We start from the raw sequence: 17,703 nt of genomic DNA, 5'->3' as shown, positions 1-17,703 counted from the left end.
GGTTTCCCTAAGTTTAGACATCCAACTACTCTCTCCACGTAAGGAACATGAAAAATGTACAGAAAGGAACGAATGAAGAGTTTGACAAGCTCAGGCTTGACAAAGCGCGGGTACTGACTTCTGAGGAAGCTGCTCATCAATTTAAAGGGAAACTCGCAGCTCATTTTCATCCACTCTTAAGAGAAGTTCGCTCTCCAAGGACGAAACAGTAACGGAGAAAGGAATAAAGAGCGCCAGAGTGAGATGGTTTAATCCTACGATGGAAGCAATTAAAGAGAAGGGAAAGTGTACAAGATTAATGGAACAGAAATACAGTAGAGAAGGCAATACATATATGCTTAGCCAATTACACAGGCTCACAAATACTTTAAAGTATCTTTTGGGTCCCACGCCTTACAGTTTGGAATTTTTTTTCTCTTACAAACGGGGCTCAGGGTCCAGGCCGGATTCTGACACTCATGCACTGCTTATCCAAGATCCATCAGCGAACACTTTTTTCCTGTGGCCTGTTTCCCCTCTAAAACAGAGGGGGTTTGGGGTAACTGAACCCGGAGCGCAACCGCTGTCTGATGTCGAGCCAAAGTCTAGGGCACTTCAGTACCAAGTGGCCAGAGAGCGCCTCTTCGCGGGCTGCGGCGGGGCTGCCACCATAGCCTTCCTCTGCGCCGGCTCTCCGCGGGACCGGAAGGAGAGGGCCGGGTGCCAGATTGACCGTGTGCCCCACTAGTTCCAGATGCGCCGCTCTTCAGGACGCCCGCTGTCATGCGGGCGAGAGGCCGACCGGCCGAGCGGCGGGGCCGGAAAGGTGTCTCGGGCGCTCGGGGCCGACGCCGGAGAGGAGGAAGCGGAACGCGCCGGCCTGTGACGTGGCCCAATCGCCGGTCCGTACCGGCGGTTCCTCCATAACGGGTGGACGGGCCCCGCGGCCGTCTCGGGGGCGGGCCCAGGATGTGGCCCAATGGGGGCGCGCGTCGGGGAGGCAGGGGCAGGGCCAGGCGCGCAGCAATGGGCCGGGCGGCGAAGGCGCCAATGAGCGTGCGCCGCGTCCGGGGCCGGCTGGTGAGCGAGAAGCTGCGAAGAGGTAGGTGGCTAATGTAACAGTTTGTAAACCGGGGGGGAGTTGAGAAGGGCGCGAGCTGAGGGGCCGTGTGGGTAGGTCTCCGCCGTGTTGTCCCCTCACGGGGGCTTCAGGGGCAGAATCCAGAGGGGCCGGGGAGGGCCTAGCCATCGCTCCTCGGGGAGGCAGCGTGCTAGCCGGGGGCGGGTCGGAGCGGGAGTGAGGCCCTCACGGACGCCGGTGCGTTGGGCACCGCCGCCCCCCCCCCCAACTGAGCCAGGATCCGCTCTGCCGCCTCGGTCAGGTGAGGTTTAGGTGAAGGCCGAGTGCTCAGTACTGCTCGGCGAGTAACCTTAGTGCTCCAAGTACTGCTGTGCTTGGGGAGCGGGGCCAGGTAGTGGCATGGGGAAGGAGAGGGGGCAGGACAACCCACAGGGATGCGGAGGAGGGGACGGGGTCCCTCTTCCATCCCCGCTACTCCCAGCGTCAGCACCAGGCTGCCCAGGCCCAGCCCCGCTTTCCCCTCCATCCAGGGGAGCTGCAGGTGTGAGGGGGTAGTGGAGCCGGCGCAGAGGTCCCCGGCCCATCCTGGATGTCTGCGAGCAGGCTGATGCAGTGGATGGAAGGCCCCAATCTCCTTTCTCCCGTCCTATTAACCGCTCTCATTAGGGATGTGGTGGAGCCGAGAACTCATGTTCTTTTGTTTGATCCTTTCTCTGGATATTTCTGGGGATGATTAGAGTGGTTGGAATTCATCAAGAGGGAGGTCGATCGATATAGGCTGCTGTGCCCTGGGTGATAAGACAGTAGATATGAACCTTACAGCTTCTCAGTTCTGGGATGTGGTTCTGTCTCCTTCGCACTGGACATATAGTTACAAGTGATTTTTCTTCCTCCCCCAGGGACACAATGGCAGTCAGAAGGCAGAGGCCGAGGAGGCTTGCCTGTTGGGCCTTGATGGCTATTGTCTTGGCAGACCTGTTGGCACTGAGTGGTATGTACCCAGCAAAGGGTTCAAAAGAATAAATGAGTGATGGGGAGGGCCATAAGGCTCCTGGTCAGAAGTGTCTTAGAGTTGCTGGAGCCGGACTTTTATTTTTCCTTTGTTATCTTTTGCCACCAAAAGTGGTATGCTTTCATTAAAAAGCCCTGAAGAGGGGATGCAGATTGACAATCCTGTTTTCCATTAGACACGCTGGCAGTGATGTCTGTGGACCTGGGCAGCGAGTCCATGAAGGTGGCCATCGTTAAACCTGGAGTGCCAATGGAGATTGTCTTGAACAAGTAAGGGTGGCCCTGGTGCCGAGGATGGGCAGTGGGGAGTCCGGGTACTAAGCAAATGTGTGTTCCTCATAGCACCCACACCAGACTTCAGTGTTACGGAGTGGGGAGGCTCCTAGGTCACACCTTGGATCTCTTTTCCTCAGGGAATCTCGAAGAAAAACCCCAGTGACTGTGACCCTGAAAGAAAATGAAAGATTCTTTGGAGACAGTGCAGCAAGCATGGTGAGCAGCAGCCCCTTTCTCGAGTGGTATGTCCAGGATGTTCCTTTATGCATCTGTCTCTATGATGTCAGAGACAGTTGTGCTGGGCCTGAGTACTAACACTGCTCGTGTCTACCTCCTTCAGGCCATTAAGAACCCAAAGGCTACACTGCGTTACTTCCAGCACCTCCTAGGGAAGCAGGCAAATAACCCTCATGTGGCCCTTTATCAGGCTCGTTTCCCTGAGCATGAGCTAAGCTTTGACCCTCAGAGGCAGACTGTGCGCTTCCAGATCAGCCCGTGAGTGTTCTGTTGGGGAAGGTGGGCTCAGTAGCCCTTCTGGGCTCCTCGGCATGCATAGATGATTGCCCTATCTTAGTTTTTGGCTTTCCTTGCCTCTGTTCCCCTCAGGCAGCTGCAGTTTTCACCTGAGGAAGTGCTGGGCATGGTTCTCAATTACTCCCGTTCCCTGGCTGAAGATTTTGCAGGTGAGTGCCAAGGTGGTAGCCACCGGTGGTGGTCACACTCCCCCAGAATCTATACTGGCAATTCTCAAGTGGAGACAGTTTTGCCTGCTCGGGAACATTTGGCAATGTCTGCAAACATACTTGATTGTTAGACTTGTGGATATGTCACTGGGATCTAGTGAGTGGAGCTGGGGAGACCTCTAAACATCCTGCAGTGCACAAGACTGCCCCTCCCAAAGACATATCTGGTTCAGAATGTCAGTAGTGACTAAGAAACCATCATCTAGGGCAGTGGTGGTGAACCTATGGCACACGTGCTGCAGCAGGCTGTTTGTATCATTGAAAGGTTTGCCATTACTGGTCTAGGATGTGGAGCTGGTGGGATCCTATTCTCTTGTCCCCTGTAGAGCAGCCCATCAAGGATGCTGTTATCACCGTGCCAGCCTTCTTTAACCAGGCTGAGCGCCGGGCTGTACTGCAGGCTGCTCGCATAGCGGGCCTCAAAGTGCTACAGCTCATCAATGACAACACTGCCACTGCTCTCAGCTATGGTGTCTTCCGCCGGAAAGATATCAATGTCACTGCACAGGTGAGCTCCAGAGGCCTGTTCAAACAAGCAAACGGCTGAGCCTGAGGTGGAGGCCACTTGACCTGTTTTGCACTTGTTTGCATATCTACCTTTTGGCAAAATGCATCTCTTCTTGATCCACGTTGAAGCTGTTCAGCTTTAAGTTGAGAGTTGAGCAGCCCCTTGGATGCAAGCAGGTGGGAGGCAGGTGTTCTGGCCTTTGATAAGTTTCCTGTGACAGTTTCCTTGATATTTCCACAGACTGTCATGTTCTATGACATGGGCTCAGGCAGCACCGTGTGTACCATCGTGACCTACCAGACAGTGAAGACTAAGGAGGCCGGGATGCAACCACAGCTGCAGATCCGGGGGGTGGGGTGAGTGGATGCCAGGAAGAGAGCTTCTTATGAATATGTTCATGATAGGGCCATAATTTGTATGTCTCGCTGCCTGGAAGCTCTGATCTGAATTCTGTTGTCTGATAAATGCTGAACACCGGTGGTACCAGCCACCTGATGGGACAGTCAAGCCTGTACCACCCATGGTTCAAGCCAGTGGGAACATGTTAAGACCTTTAGGTCAGGGCATTTTTTTTTTTTTGGTACCAGGGATTGAACTCAGGACCTTGCACTTGTGAGGCAGGCGGCAGAACCACTGAGCTAAATCCCTGGCCCTCAGGGCTCTCTTCCTAGAAGGGCAGCTTTCTCTTTCCTGCTCTGCAACAGTGCTGTCCTGGGTAAAGCATTAGTCTGGGGGACTACTCCCAAAGAGTAGAGGGAAGCTGGAGAGAAGGGGAGGACAGCTTGGGGAAATTGAAAGGCAAGAAACTTCCTGAACTTATTCTGAGGAAATCTCTGAGTTTCTGAGGACATTCATGAGGCTATAGGCCATATGTAAAATATATATATATATATATATATATATATATATTTTTTTTTTTTTTTTTTTTTGGTGGTACTGGGGATTGAACCCAGGGCTTTTTTTTTTTTTTTTTTTTGAGGCAGGGTTACCTTTTGTAATTCAGGCTGGCCCTGAACTCATTATGTAGCCTGAGCTAGCCTCAAACTCGCAGTGATACTCCTGCCTCAGCCTCCCAGAGTGCTGGGATTATAGGCCTGTACCACCATGTTTATCTTGAAGGTTCTCTTTAAAATGCGAATCTATGGGCTGGGGATGTAGCTCTGTGGTAGAGTGGTTTCTTAGCAGATGTAAAGCCCTGGGTTCAGTCTCCGGCACCACACAAAAAAATTAAAAAATAAAATGCTGATTGGATTGTAACCCTTTTTTTTTTTTTGGTATCGGGCATCGAACTTGGGACCTTGCCCTTGTGAGGCATGTGGTGGAACCACCGAGCTAAATCCCTGGCCCTGTAACCTTTTCTTTAAAGCTTTCCCTGTGCTGGTCTGGGTTCTGCCTCCTGTAGCTGTTTATAACCTCTGTTTCACTCCTCTTGATCTTTGACCCCTCGCACACTTGCCCTCCTTTGCAGTTTGCCATGCTCTTTTCTGCCTTAGGGACTTTACAGATGCTGTAAAGTTTCTTTCTAGAACATTCTTCCTTCTCCTCTTCCCCTAATTCACTCCCACTCATCCCTCAGGTTTCAGTCCCAGCACTACTTTCCCAGCCCTCCCTGAAGAGCACAGCTGTCCTTGTGTGTTCTAGGACCTCTGTTTCTCCTTTAAGAGAAAAGTGCATCCATTGTGGTTGCTCAGAAATTACTATTGAATGAGCGGGTGGATGAATTGTCCCTGTGAGGTGTCACACGCTGTGGAGAGTTGAGAACGGAGTGTGTGTCTATACTCTGGGCACCGGGGATGAACAGGGTCCTTGAAAGAAAGGCAGGGTGCCATGCCAGTGGAGAAACCCTGTTCCTACTCTCCCTGCTCCCTTCCCTGAACAGGTTTGACCGCACCCTGGGGGGCCTGGAGATGGAGCTCCGGCTGCGGGAACACCTAGCTGGGCTTTTCAATGAGCATCGAAAGGGCCAAAGAGCCAAGGATGTGCGAGAGAACCCACGTGCCATGGCCAAGTTGCTGCGGGAGGCCAATCGGCTCAAAACTGTCCTGAGTGCCAATGCTGACCACATGGCCCAGGTACCCACACGAGGCTGATGGAGGGCAAACTCTCCACTCCCAAGCTCAGAGGGGCTCTGCCATCCTCCCAGTCTTGTTCCACAGAGCAGGACCTTGCCAGAAGCCCCCCAACACTCCTCATCTTTATCGTCCCCCAGATCGAAGGCCTGATGGATGACATGGACTTCAAGGCAAAAGTGACTCGAGCAGAATTTGAGGAGTTATGTGCAGACTTGTTTGAGCGGGTGCCTGGGCCTGTCCATCAGGCCCTCCAGAGTTCGGAAATGAGTTTGGTGAGGGCGCAGGGTGTGGCAGCCGTGCCCAGTGGGGAATGCAGCAGGACACACATAGGTGTCAAGGGGAAGGGCTCATGCTGAGGAAGGGTGTTACCTGCTTGAGTCTCACCTGTCTTCTCCCTCTGCAGGATGAGATCGAGCAAGTGATCCTGGTGGGTGGGGCCACTCGTGTCCCCAAAGTTCAGGAGGTGCTGCTGAAGGCAGTGGGCAAGTGAGTGTGGGTGCTGGGATACGGGTCCTGTGTCTGCCCAGGGGAGGGCTGTAGGGCTGGGCAGCTAGAAGGCTTGGGAAGGAGTCCAGGCTGGGTGCTCTTGGGTGGATGGGACTGATGCTTGGGACTCTCATAGGGAGGAATTGGGAAAGAACATCAATGCAGATGAAGCAGCCGCCATGGGGGCGGTGTACCAGGCAGCTGCCCTCAGCAAAGCGTTCAAGGTGAAGCCATTTGTCATCCGAGATGCAGTGGTCTATCCCATCCTGGTGAGTAAGCCTGTCTGCCCAGTGATAAATTCCCTCAGCCTTTTTTTTTTTTTTTTTTTTTTTTTGGGTACTGGGGATCGAACTCGGGTCCTTGCGCTTGCAAGGCGGGCGGCAGAACCACTGAGCTAAATCCCCGGCCCTCCCTCAGCCTTTTCAAGTGCTGTATTGCTTTCTGCCCGCTCCAGCCTGTCCCTTTGTCTTTCTGCTGCATCCCCACCCTGGAACCCATGCTGGTTTTCCAGTGTGCTCTCTCCCTACCTGCCATGTAGGTGGAATTCACAAGGGAGGTAGAGGAGGAGCCTGGGGTCCGAAACCTGAAGCACAATAAACGTGTGCTCTTCTCCCGCATGGGGCCCTACCCTCAACGCAAAGTCATCACCTTTAACCGCTACAGCCATGATTTCAACTTCCACATCAACTATGGTGACCTGGGCTTCCTGGGGCCTGAGGATCTTCGGTGAGGGGCGGGGGGACAGGCTGGGAGCTCCGGGAGGGGGAGGCACAGCTACCAGATGACCTGAGGATGCGGGAGGGGAGGGAGCCTGCATGGCTGAGTGGGAAGCAGGCTGTGGGCTTAGGGTAAGGGGTGAGAGCCTCTCTGGAGAGTGCTTCCATCCTTCAAGTGTGGTCTTGGTTGAAACCCTGACATCTTGTGCCAGGAGGCTGTGTAGTCTGCAGTTGAGGGTGGGCTGAGTCGATTTCCTCAAACTCCTCTTTTTTCCCATCCAGTGTATTTGGCTCTCAGAATTTGACCACAGTGAAACTAAAAGGTGTGGGTGACAGCTTCAAGAAGTATCCTGACTATGAGTCCAAGGGCATCAAGGCACACTTCAATCTGGATGAGAGTGGTGTGCTCAGCCTGGACAGGGTGAGAGCAGCAGGAGACCTGTATGGAGGCCAGGGCCTGGGCTCTGCCAGCCTTTCCCAAAGTGGGTTCCACAGTGTAAACAAAAGTTTTGGGAATCTGGTCACTCTTGTCTTTTTAACAGCTAACTAGGAAGTTGTGGGCCTTTTGGGGTCCTATAAATGCTTATAGGCACTGTAATTGGGTTAGTGAGAACTACAGAATGGTTGAGAAGCCCGTTTGTTCTGGATTTAATATCTTATAGTATATACCTTGGAAAATGATGGCTTATAGTGTTACTGAGTAGATTTGTGGACAGCGGTAAGAGGAAAAGAGCTGTGATCCTGTCTTCAGAGGGCTTATAGTCAGTAGGTGGAGTGACCATCCAGGAGTCCTTAACAAAAGGCAGGAGAGAGACTGGGTTAGTATAGTTGTTAAGTCTTACAGTGCATATAAGGTCCTCATCATGTTAAGTGTTTATGGAGAAATGGGGGTAAGCGTGCACCTTCATTTCAAACCCATTTTCAGGTGGAGTCTGTATTTGAGACCCTGGTGGAAGACAGCCTGGAGGAGGAGTCTACTCTGACCAGTAAGATGAGCATGTGCACCTGTGTGTGGGCATGGGTGTTCGAGAGAACATGCTCATGTGCTTTTGGGGCGATGAACAGGGCATTGCATTTGGGTCAGAAGGTGAAGTTACTGCTTGGTCCCTTTTGAATCTGTGCACTTCTTTCCCTGTAGAACTTGGCAACACCATTTCCAGCCTGTTTGGTGGTGGTACCACAGCAGACACCAAAGAGAATGGGACAGATACTGTTCAGGTGAGCTCATGGTGGAGCCAGGGGCATATGGAGAGCAGCATGGGGCAGGGTGTGGCAACAGAGGAGAGGTCAGGTGGGCATTGCTGCTGCTGAGACTCAGTCCTTCCCTTGGCCTGCACTGCATTAACCATGCCCACCACACACACCTCTGGGCTCGAGCTGTCATTTCCTGTGCCTTTCCCATGGTAGTCATTTCCCTCAGTTGCCATGTGGCTCCCCATAAGCTGTGTACTGAGCAGTAACTTGAGAGCAGAGGAACTGCTGTGACTGAGGGCTGGCCCCTAGCTCTGCTACTGATTGTCATCCAAGGGGCCTGTGATTGTTCTGCAGGAGGAAGAGGAGAGCCCCGCTGAGGGAGGCAAGGATGAGCCTGGGGAGCAGATAGACCTCAAGGAGGAAGCTGAGGCCCCAGTGGAGGGAACCTCTCAGCCTCCACCCACTAAGCCCAAAGGAGACACAGCCGCTGAGGGGGAAAAGCCCACCGAAAAAGAAAATGGGGACAAGTCTGAGGCCCAGGTGAGCTATGGGCAGAGAAGACCAGTGGACTCAGGAGCTGAAGGAGGGAATGGAGGCCTAGGAGGAAGCCAAGGCTCTTCCTGATGTCTCAATTCTTCCCACCCAGAAGCCCAGTGAGAAGGGGGAGGCAGGGCCTGAAGGTGCCCCTCCAGCCCCTGAGGAAGAAAAGAAGCAGAAGCTTGCCCGGAAGCAGAGAATGGTGGAGGAGATTGGGGTGGAGCTGGTTGTTCTGGACCTGCCTGACTTGCCAGAGGATGAGCTGGCTCATTCAGTGCAGAAGTAAGTAGAAATTGTGCACGTGCATGTGCGTGTGTGTGTAACGCACCTTGGAGGGCTGGTAGGAGTCCTAACTCACCCTCTCCCTCATCCTGCAGACTTGAGGACTTGACCCTACGAGACCTAGAGAAACAGGAACGGGAGAAAGCTGCCAATAGCTTGGAAGCCTTTATCTTTGAAACCCAGGTTGGCAGGCTGGGGCAGCACCTTCTGGCCCTGGGACTTGGGTTTGAGGGTGTGTGCTCTGAGCCCTGCCCTTGGGCCTATTGCATGCCTGCGTTTGTGTCCCTTCCTAGGACAAGCTATACCAGCCCGAGTATCAGGAAGTGTCCACAGAGGAACAGCGTGAAGAGATCGCTGGGAAACTCGGTGCTGCATCCACCTGGCTAGAGGATGAGGGCTTTGCAGCCAACACTGTGGTGAGGAGCCTCCCAGGACATGATAGATGGGATGGGAGCTCTCGCCCTCCTCATCCAGAGTCAGAGAGTGAGAAAAACAGGGGTGTGAGACCATAAATATTTCAGCCCTGGGGTGTAGCTCAGTAGTAGAGAGCTTACCTAGTATGCATAAGGCCCTGGGTTCAGTCCCTAGCACTGCAAAAAAAAAAAAAAAAAAAAAAAAGACACATCCAGGTGTAGTAGTGTGGACCTTAGTCCCAGCTGTTCAGGAAACTGGGACAGGAAGATCAGTTGAGCCCAGAAGTTGAGGCCAGGCTCTGCAACATAGTGAGACTGTCTCAGGAGAAAATGGGGATGGACTGGGTGGGGGTGTAGTTCAAAGGTAGAGGTTACCTAGCATGAGAATTCCTGTGTTCAATCCTCAGCACCTAGGCAGGTATGGAGGAGTGTGCCTATAATCCCAGCACTTGGAAGGCTGAGGCAGGAGGGTTGTTGTGAATTCAAGGCCAGCCTGAACTGCATAGCAAGACCCTGTCTCAAAAAAAAAAAAAAAGCAGTCCCCAGCACCACAAACAAAATGGATGGAGGACCAACTCCTCAGGGTTCTCTTACCATCTCTTCAACCCCTCTGCTCATGCCCATCAGATGTTGAAGGAGAAGCTGGCTGAGCTGAGGAAGCTGTGCCTAGGACTGTTTTTTCGGGTAGAAGAGCGCAAGAAGTGGCCTGAACGGTTGTCTGCTCTTGACAGTCTCCTCAACCATTCCAGCATATTCCTCAAGTGCGTGGTCCTGTGCCCTTCCTTCTCTGTTCATTCCTGCCATAGATATAGCTCCCCGCCCTCCCACCCCAGGCACCTCTGCTTCCTGGGCTGATCTCCTCTCGGCTTCCAGGGGTGCCCGGCTTCTCCCAGAGATGGACCAGATCTTCACTGAGGTGGAGATGACAACATTAGAGAAAGTCATCAATGAGACTTGGGTAATCACTTTGCAATTATGTGACTGGACACTTAGCTGGCACCATGGGGCCAATGGCCAAGCGTGACCGAGATCTCTGGGCTGTGGGAAAAGTTGGAGGCTGGTTGGGGGCACGATTTCATCTGGAACAGATACCTTCTTTCTCCAGGACACTCTCTGAGCTTGTCCTGCCTCCCACACAGGCCTGGAAGAATGCAACTGTGGCTGAGCAGGCCAAGCTTCTTGCCACAGAGAAGCCTGTGCTGCTATCGAAAGACATTGAGGCTAAGATGATGGCACTGGACCGTGAGGTGCAGTATCTGCTCAACAAGGCCAAGTTTGCCAAACCTCGGCCCCGGCCCAAGGACAAGAATGGTACCCAGTCAGAGCCTCCGCTCAATGCCAGTGCAAGTGACCAGGAGGACGTCATCCCGCCAGCAGGTGAGGCAGGGAGCCTGGCTGCAGGTGCCAGCCGGCAGAGAGAAGGCCGCCTTTCCCTCCTGGGGTGCCATCTTACTCCTGCTTTCCCTCCAGGCCAGACTGAAGATGCAAAGCCCATTGCAGAGCCCGAGAAAGTAGAGACTGGTGAGTTGGGGAAACCGCGGTTGGGAATGGGGACATTGTGTCAGCTGGCGGGGGTCCACACATCGGCAGGCACGGCCTGTTGCTAGATGGCTCTTGAGCTGTGGATGACCGTTACTTTAAAAAAAGTTTTTTTTAATTAGGCAAATAGACCTGCTGTGTCCTACACATCCCCAAATACTTATTAGCTGGCTATCTACAGAAATAGTTTGCCACCCCTCCTTAAACCTGCAGAGACTAAACTACTCCTTCCAAAATGCAGGATCTGAACCAGCAGACCCTGAGGCCCCGGAGTTAGGAGGTCCTGAAGCAGGTGAGGTTGGAGTGGAGGATGCTGGGCAGCCGCTGGGCCTAGAGGGAAATTATCTACAGAGAGCTGGGGCCACTTATGTCTGTTTGACCTGCTGTACCCAACTCCTAACAGAAGCTGAGCAGAAGGAGCAGCCGGCAGGACAGAAGCGGCCTTTAAAGAATGATGAACTATAACCCCCACCTCCCATCGCCCCACTCATCTCCAGCCCCTTCTCCTACCACCTCTATTTATTATACATCGGGGTGGGGGTGGGGTGGGGTGGGGTGGGGTGGGGTGGGGTGTGGTGGGCCCACCCTCGGGGCTTGAGTTCCTTCTGTCTCATCTGGGAATGGAGTGTGGGGAAGGGGTAGGTGGGGGCCATTCATTAGTTTCTTCTGGAATAGCCCTGTGGTTAAAAGCTGAATTTGTCTGGTCCTCCATGCCACCCTTACTCCTTGGTCCTCTACCCATCTGGCTCTGCATTTGGGAAAAATCACGAATATGTCTTAATTGTTTGCCTTGGGTAGGTAAGAGAATGGCTGCCAGGGGTTGATGGGGACCTGGTAGTTCGAGAGTGTCCTGGTCCCAGGAGAGCATCCTTCCTTCCCTCCTTTCCTCTTCCATCATAAAATCTGTGTCTGCTTTGGACTAAGTCTTCAGTGCCTCCGTCACCAGGTCTTGTTTCCGAGTGCCTACCTGTGTTCTGTTCTTCCTCCAGAATGTTCTCTTTCCCTAAATCCCACCCCTGCTTCCCACCTGGTTCCTCTTTTCATTCAATTCCTTGGCTTCCTGACACACATTGGGTTCTTCTTTACCCAAACCCTTCCCTGTGGACTGGCTGGAGTAAAATTCAAGTATTCCCATGGCGCATATGACCTCTGGTGACCAGAGTAGGCAGGGACAAGCTCTCCAGGGAGTGAGACGTGTGAAAGCCCTGAAGCCCCAACGTGTCGGCTCTTGGGCCCAAGAAAGCCAGTAGAATGATTGTCATGGGTGCCAGCATCCTCCAGGCATTCAGCATCCTTCCCAGTAGCCTGGTACTCCAGGTAGCTGTGATTAGCTGTCCCCTCTCTCCTGCTGTTCTCCCCCTCCCAGACGGAGCTTTTCCCTTGCCCCTTGTCCCCCTGTGCTGACCAAAATGTGCTTTCTACTGTGAGCCCCCATCCCAAGATCCCTGGGGGATGGAGAGACCATGGTGTGAATGTAAAAATGCCATAGGCTGGCTTTGGGGTACAGGAAGAGGTTCAGGGCTGGCAGTCCTTGTATGCATTGCTCTGCTAGAACTGGGGGGTTCCTTACCCACTATGCCACGGCCTAGGGAGCCTGTCCTCCAGTATTTTGTCTGTAGTAGCAGCTGGGGCTGACAAGGCAAACCTGGTTGTCAGTCATTTTTGTCCCCACCCCTACTGTATCATTTTTTTTTTTTTGCCACATTGGCAGAGACCTAAGAGCCCAACCGCCCCCCCCCCCCGCCCCCGGAGTTCTTTCATTAGCAGTTGAAGCTGGATGGACAGGTTTAAATCAAATTGTACTTTGCTCCATTGTTAATTGAGAAACTTTCAATAAAATATTCTTTTCTACAGTTTTTGTGCTTTGACCTTTTAAAGTATTTTTTTCTGAACATCAGCATGTTTAGTACAGAGATTGGTTAGAAGTTTGTATAATAAAATTATCTTTAATGCCATCACCGATAGATTATTAAAGTGTTTTTCCATAGAAACAAAATCTTGGTTTCCTTTTTACCCCAACACTGTTTGAATCCCAGGCAGTTTCATTTAACTTGGTGAGGGCAGTGGGTGGAGGTCTCGCTGGGTAGGACAGGCCAACCCTGCCTGGGCTCAGCAATCTTGCCTCAGCTGGGACTACAGGTGTGTACCAGTGTCCCTAGCCTTTAACAGCCCCATTTTACAAGTAAATTGGCAGTTCATAGAGGTTCAGTAATTGGCCCAGGAAATCAGTGTTAATTTGAATTTAATTCTGGCCCATTACCCTTTGCTCTTCTTACTCTGCCACAAGAATGTTACAGAGATTAAGCGTTTGGAGAATGTTTGACTTGTTCATTAGTTGGGATGGAGCCATATTTCACCAAAGGAAGGCATCTCTTCATTAGCCATTTACATGTCCAAGGAGTTGAGTATACAGTGACCATAAAGGTTAATTTTTTTTCCCCGGAGATTGAACAAGTCAGACAAACTTTGAGCCTTGGGATCTTTTTTTTATAGACAGTCTTTTAGAGCATTATCTTATCTTTAGTCGTGAAGACTTATGTTTCTGTCTGCTTTTTTTTTTTTTTAGACGGTGTCTCAATATATATTCCAGGCTGGCCCTGAACTCAACTATGTAACCCAGGCTTGCCTTGAACTCGTGATTATCCTCCTGCTTTAGCCTCTCAAATACTGGGATTACAGATGGTCGCCACCATGCCTGGCTCTGTGTTTCTAAGACCTTTTTTTTGGTACTGGGGATTGAACTCAGGACCTTGTGCTTGCAAGGCTGGTGGCGCCACCACTGAGCTAAATCCCAGCCTCTAAGACATAGTTCTAGACTTACATTTAGGTTTTTTAACTGTTTTGAGTTACTTTTTATATGTAGTGAGAGGGACGGGTCCACATTTTTCTTTTGCATGTAGATACCCAGTTGTCTGAGCAGCATTTGTTGAACAGACAATGGATTGTCTTTTTTCAATGGATGGTCTCTGCTTGTCAAAAACACTACAGCAGGCCAGGGATTTAGCTCAGTGGTGCCACCACCTGTCTCGCAAATGCAAGTTGAATACTGAGTTGAATCCCTGGTACCAAAAAACAAAACACTACAGTAGGGGCCGGGGATTTAGCTCAGTGGTTTCACTGCCTGCTGCACAAGCACAAGGACCTGAGTTCGATCCCTGTTACCAAAACAAAAAACAACACTACAGCTGACTATAGTCATGTGAGTTTACTGCTGACTTTCACCTCTTCCACTGATCCATGTGTCTATCCTTTGTTTTTAGAAAGGGTCTCACTGTGTAGTTCAGGTTGGCCTTGAATCACTACTTAGCTCAGGCTAACCTGAAACTCATGGCAATCCTCCTGCCTCAGTCTCCCAAGTGCACAGGTGTGCACCACCTCTCCTGGCCTTTTACCAGCTGTATACTGCTGTGATTACTATAAGCTTGTAAATTTTGAAATCAGAAAGTAATTTTGCTCCAACTTCATTCTCCTTTTTCATGGTTGGCCATTCAAGGTCCCTACACACTTAGTTTTTGTTTTTGTTTTTTTGGTACCGGGCATCAAACTCGGGACCTTGTGCTTATGAGGCAGGCACCAGAACCACTGAGCTAAATCCCCAGCCCCACTTAGTGTTCAGTTATCTAACTGAGGTAAGAGTGATGGAAAAACAATAACAGCAAGGCCTTTATTGGACCCTGTGCTGTAGCACAAGAGAGGTCGCACACTGCAGACAGCTCTCCTGGACTGTCCAGAGGAGGGTGAGGTGACACTGCATAGATACAAGAGGTTGGCCACAAGCACATTCTACATTTGAAAGACCTATTTTGAGATTTTTTTTTTTTTTTTTGGTACAGGGGATCGAACTTGGATCCTTCTGTTTGCAAGGCATGCGGCAGAACCACTGAGCTAAATCCCCGGCCCCTATTTTGAGATTTTGAAGCATGACAAAAGGAGCAGGGATCACCTGGAGAGGTTGCAGGGCAGAGTCATCCAGAATGGCTATAGGGTGGAATCATATGGGATCTAAGTGACTTAAATTATTTATTTATTTATTTATTTATTTATTTATTTATTTATTGAGATAGGGTCACACTGTGTAGTCCAGGCTGGCCTTGACTTCCTAGTGATCCTCCTGCCTCAGCCTCCCGCGTGCTGGGATTACAGGCAGGCATCACTATGCCTGGCTGAAATTGGGATTTTTATGCATTACTTTTCTCAATTTCCACAGCTATGCTCAGGCAGGTTGTATAGTCATATTTTACGTAAGGAAACCAAAATGGAATAATCCAAATGGCGCTGTGTGGCTGAAAGGTGGTTGAGGATTTTTAAGTTTGTGATGCATGTGCTGGAGCCCTGTTAACTATATTCCTGGCGTGAGTTCAGAGCCCGGGGCAGGGTCTCTGACCTCATGCAGGAGATGCACCTTCCTCAACAGGGTCTAGCTGAGCAGAGACCCAGGCTCTTCCCCTCCCAGCCTACCTTTGCTCATGCAGTTCCACGATTCTCCCGCTAGAGGGAGCTCCATATTGGAACCTTAACACCAAGCAAAGTCTTAGACCTAGCAAACAGTAATTTGAGGTTTTTAGGCCCCTGAGCTCAAAGTCAACTCTGTGAAAAAGGTTTATGCTAAGGCTAGGGTGTATTTCAGTAGCAGAGTGCTTGCCTATCATGTGCAGGGTACTAAGTTTCATCCCCAGTAGAGTACTGGAAAAAAATGCTATACTAGAAAAAAATCAAGTGTTTAGATGGTGTGAATGATTGCTGCGTAATTTACAGAGAATTTGTTCTGTACCAAACACTTGCTGGGTACAGTTGTACATGGGATATAGTCCTTTCTAGTGCGGACAATGAAAAGTTTTAAGTAATTTCAATTTACCCAGGTGTGGTGGCACACATCTGTGATCACAGCACTCGGGAGACTGAGGCAGGAGGATCACCCTGAATTTGAGGTCAACTTGAGCTGCATAGCAAGACCCTATCTCAAAAAAAAAAAAAAACCCAAAAAATAATAAATGGGGGGATGGGATAAAGTAAAATCTATTAAAATGCCCAAAACCCCTCTAATCTTTAAAAATAAATATTCTGATTCTTTTTTTCTTTTTTTTGGTACCAGGGATTGAACTCGAGACCGTGCGCTTGCAAGGCAGGCAGCAGAACCACTGGGCTAAATCCCTGGCTTTAAAAATAAATAAATAATTTCAATTTAGCTGGCCATGGTGGCGCATGCTTATAATCCCAGCACTCAGGAGGCTGAGGCAGGAAGATTACCAAGAGTTTGAGGTCAGCCTGGACCACAGAGTGAATTTAAAGCCAGGGTCGGGCCAGGGATTTAGCTCAGTGGTTCTGGCTCTTGCATTGAAAGCACGAGGCTCCAAGTTCAATCCCCAGTCCCAAAAACAAAAGAATCAACAATAAAGCCAGGGGTACCCTGTCTCAAAAAAAAAAAAAGAAAAAAAAGATTCAGTTAAGAATCATCAACAGGTGATAAAACCATTGAGTGAAAGACCATTGGAATAGAATTTTTTCTTTTAGTTTTTGCTTTGCTTTTTTGAGACAGGATCTCACTATGTAACCCAGGCTGGCCTCAAACTCACAATGATCCTCCTGTCTCTCCTCGAGTGCTGGGATTGCAGGCATATGCCACCGCTGTATGCTGTTAACATGATCTTTTTCTTTTGATTTTATATACATTTTATGAGGGACCCATAGATGACTTGTAAAATTTTCATTAGTACATGTTTGCAGTACATTCATTGCAGGGTATGGGTACATAACATCTCAATTCTTTTTTTTCCCCACCTTCCCTCCACCTCCCATAGTGTGATTTTTTTTTTTTTGGTACCGGGATCAAACTCAGGTTCTTGCACTTGCACAGCAGGTGGTGAAACCACTGAGCTAAATCCCGGGCCCCCATAGTGTGATCTCTATTGCAAAAACAATCAAGTCCATACTGAGGGACATTCTGCAAAATGGCTGACCTGAGCTCTTGAAAAATAAATTTTAAAAAATTTGTGTGTTTGTGTGTGGTACTGGAGATTGAACCTTGGATCTTTGTACTGAGCTACATCTCCAGCTCTTTTTCTTTTTCTATAAACTAAGTTGCTCAGGATTGGATTTGAATTTGCCATCCTTCCTGCCTCAGCCTCCCAGAGTGCTAGGATTACAGGCATGTGCCACCAGTCTGGCTCAAATCATGCTGTTAATGAGTAATAGGTTAAAGGCCCAGGGATGTTTTTCCTCTGTCGCTATGGTGATCAGCTCAGTTTGATCTCATCTTCTGAGCTCTCATCGACATCATCTGTCGAGTCCTTACAGCAAACTGTGAGATCGGTAAAAACAGAAACTTGGGCTTACAGATTGAAATGGGTGTAAAAGTCAGATACGGTGGCTTATGCTTGCAAACCAAGCTATTCAGGAGGCTGAGATAGGAGGATTGCAAATTCCAGGCCAGCCTGGGCAACTTAACAAGACTCTGTCTCAAAATAAAAAATAGGGCTGGGGATGCAGCTCAGTGGTAGAGCGCCTCTGGGTTCCATCCCCAGTATAGAGAAAAACAACAACAGCAAAAACAACGTTAAGGGGCTCATGATTCACATTTGAGGTTTATTTAGGGCCTTGTTCTTTAAACACTGTGGCTATTTACTGCTGCCTGAACAGTCTGACTACAGGTTAACATTTCAAACTGTTCTGAGAACTGCATTAATTTTGTACAGGAAATATGGTGCTCCTCTAAGACTTTTCCCAGACTGTGAGCAACTTGGAAACAATGATTATTACTGTAGTATTTGTTCCCTGTGTTTCGTAGTGGGAGGTACTCAGTAGAAATTGGTTTGTAGAATGCAATGGGTTAAGAACTGGACCAGCCACCCATGGTGGAACACGTTCCT

The 17,703-nt window shown here is 50.1% G+C and overlaps 1 protein-coding gene across 3 annotated transcripts; it reads left to right on the top strand.

Annotated features, from left to right (window-relative positions):
• Positions 1 to 984: 984 nt before the first annotated feature.
• Hyou1 (hypoxia up-regulated 1) lies at positions 985 to 12,705 on the top strand. 3 transcript variants are annotated; one of them, XM_004856755.3, is made up of 26 exons: positions 985 to 1,081; positions 1,960 to 2,051; positions 2,248 to 2,341; positions 2,485 to 2,563; positions 2,688 to 2,842; positions 2,954 to 3,030; positions 3,417 to 3,598; positions 3,839 to 3,954; positions 5,478 to 5,670; positions 5,808 to 5,942; positions 6,074 to 6,156; positions 6,293 to 6,425; positions 6,695 to 6,882; positions 7,155 to 7,293; positions 7,798 to 7,858; positions 8,011 to 8,090; positions 8,421 to 8,606; positions 8,713 to 8,885; positions 8,981 to 9,068; positions 9,179 to 9,301; positions 9,926 to 10,059; positions 10,172 to 10,256; positions 10,438 to 10,675; positions 10,769 to 10,819; positions 11,079 to 11,129; positions 11,241 to 12,705. In XM_004856755.3, exons 2-26 carry the CDS (start codon positions 1,967 to 1,969, stop codon positions 11,300 to 11,302), a joined length of 2,991 nt encoding a protein of 996 aa, XP_004856812.1. In that variant the 5' UTR covers positions 985 to 1,081; positions 1,960 to 1,966; the 3' UTR covers positions 11,303 to 12,705. The 3 variants fall into 3 exon arrangements, with proteins under 3 accessions (XP_004856812.1, XP_012932123.1, XP_021093397.1); XM_013076669.3 differs by lacking the exon at positions 985 to 1,081 and adding an exon at positions 1,100 to 1,152; XM_021237738.2 differs by lacking the exon at positions 985 to 1,081 and adding an exon at positions 1,251 to 1,361.
• Positions 12,706 to 17,703: the final 4,998 nt, after the last annotated feature.

Source organism: Heterocephalus glaber, unplaced genomic scaffold (assembly GCF_053883595.1).
Source record: "Heterocephalus glaber isolate CG9 unplaced genomic scaffold, H.glaber_assembly_v1.0 deba00001429, whole genome shotgun sequence".
Lineage (NCBI taxonomy): Eukaryota > Metazoa > Chordata > Mammalia > Rodentia > Bathyergidae > Heterocephalus > Heterocephalus glaber.
Note: the sequence above shows the minus strand (reverse complement) of the source record. Positions and strands in the feature narration are given on the sequence as shown.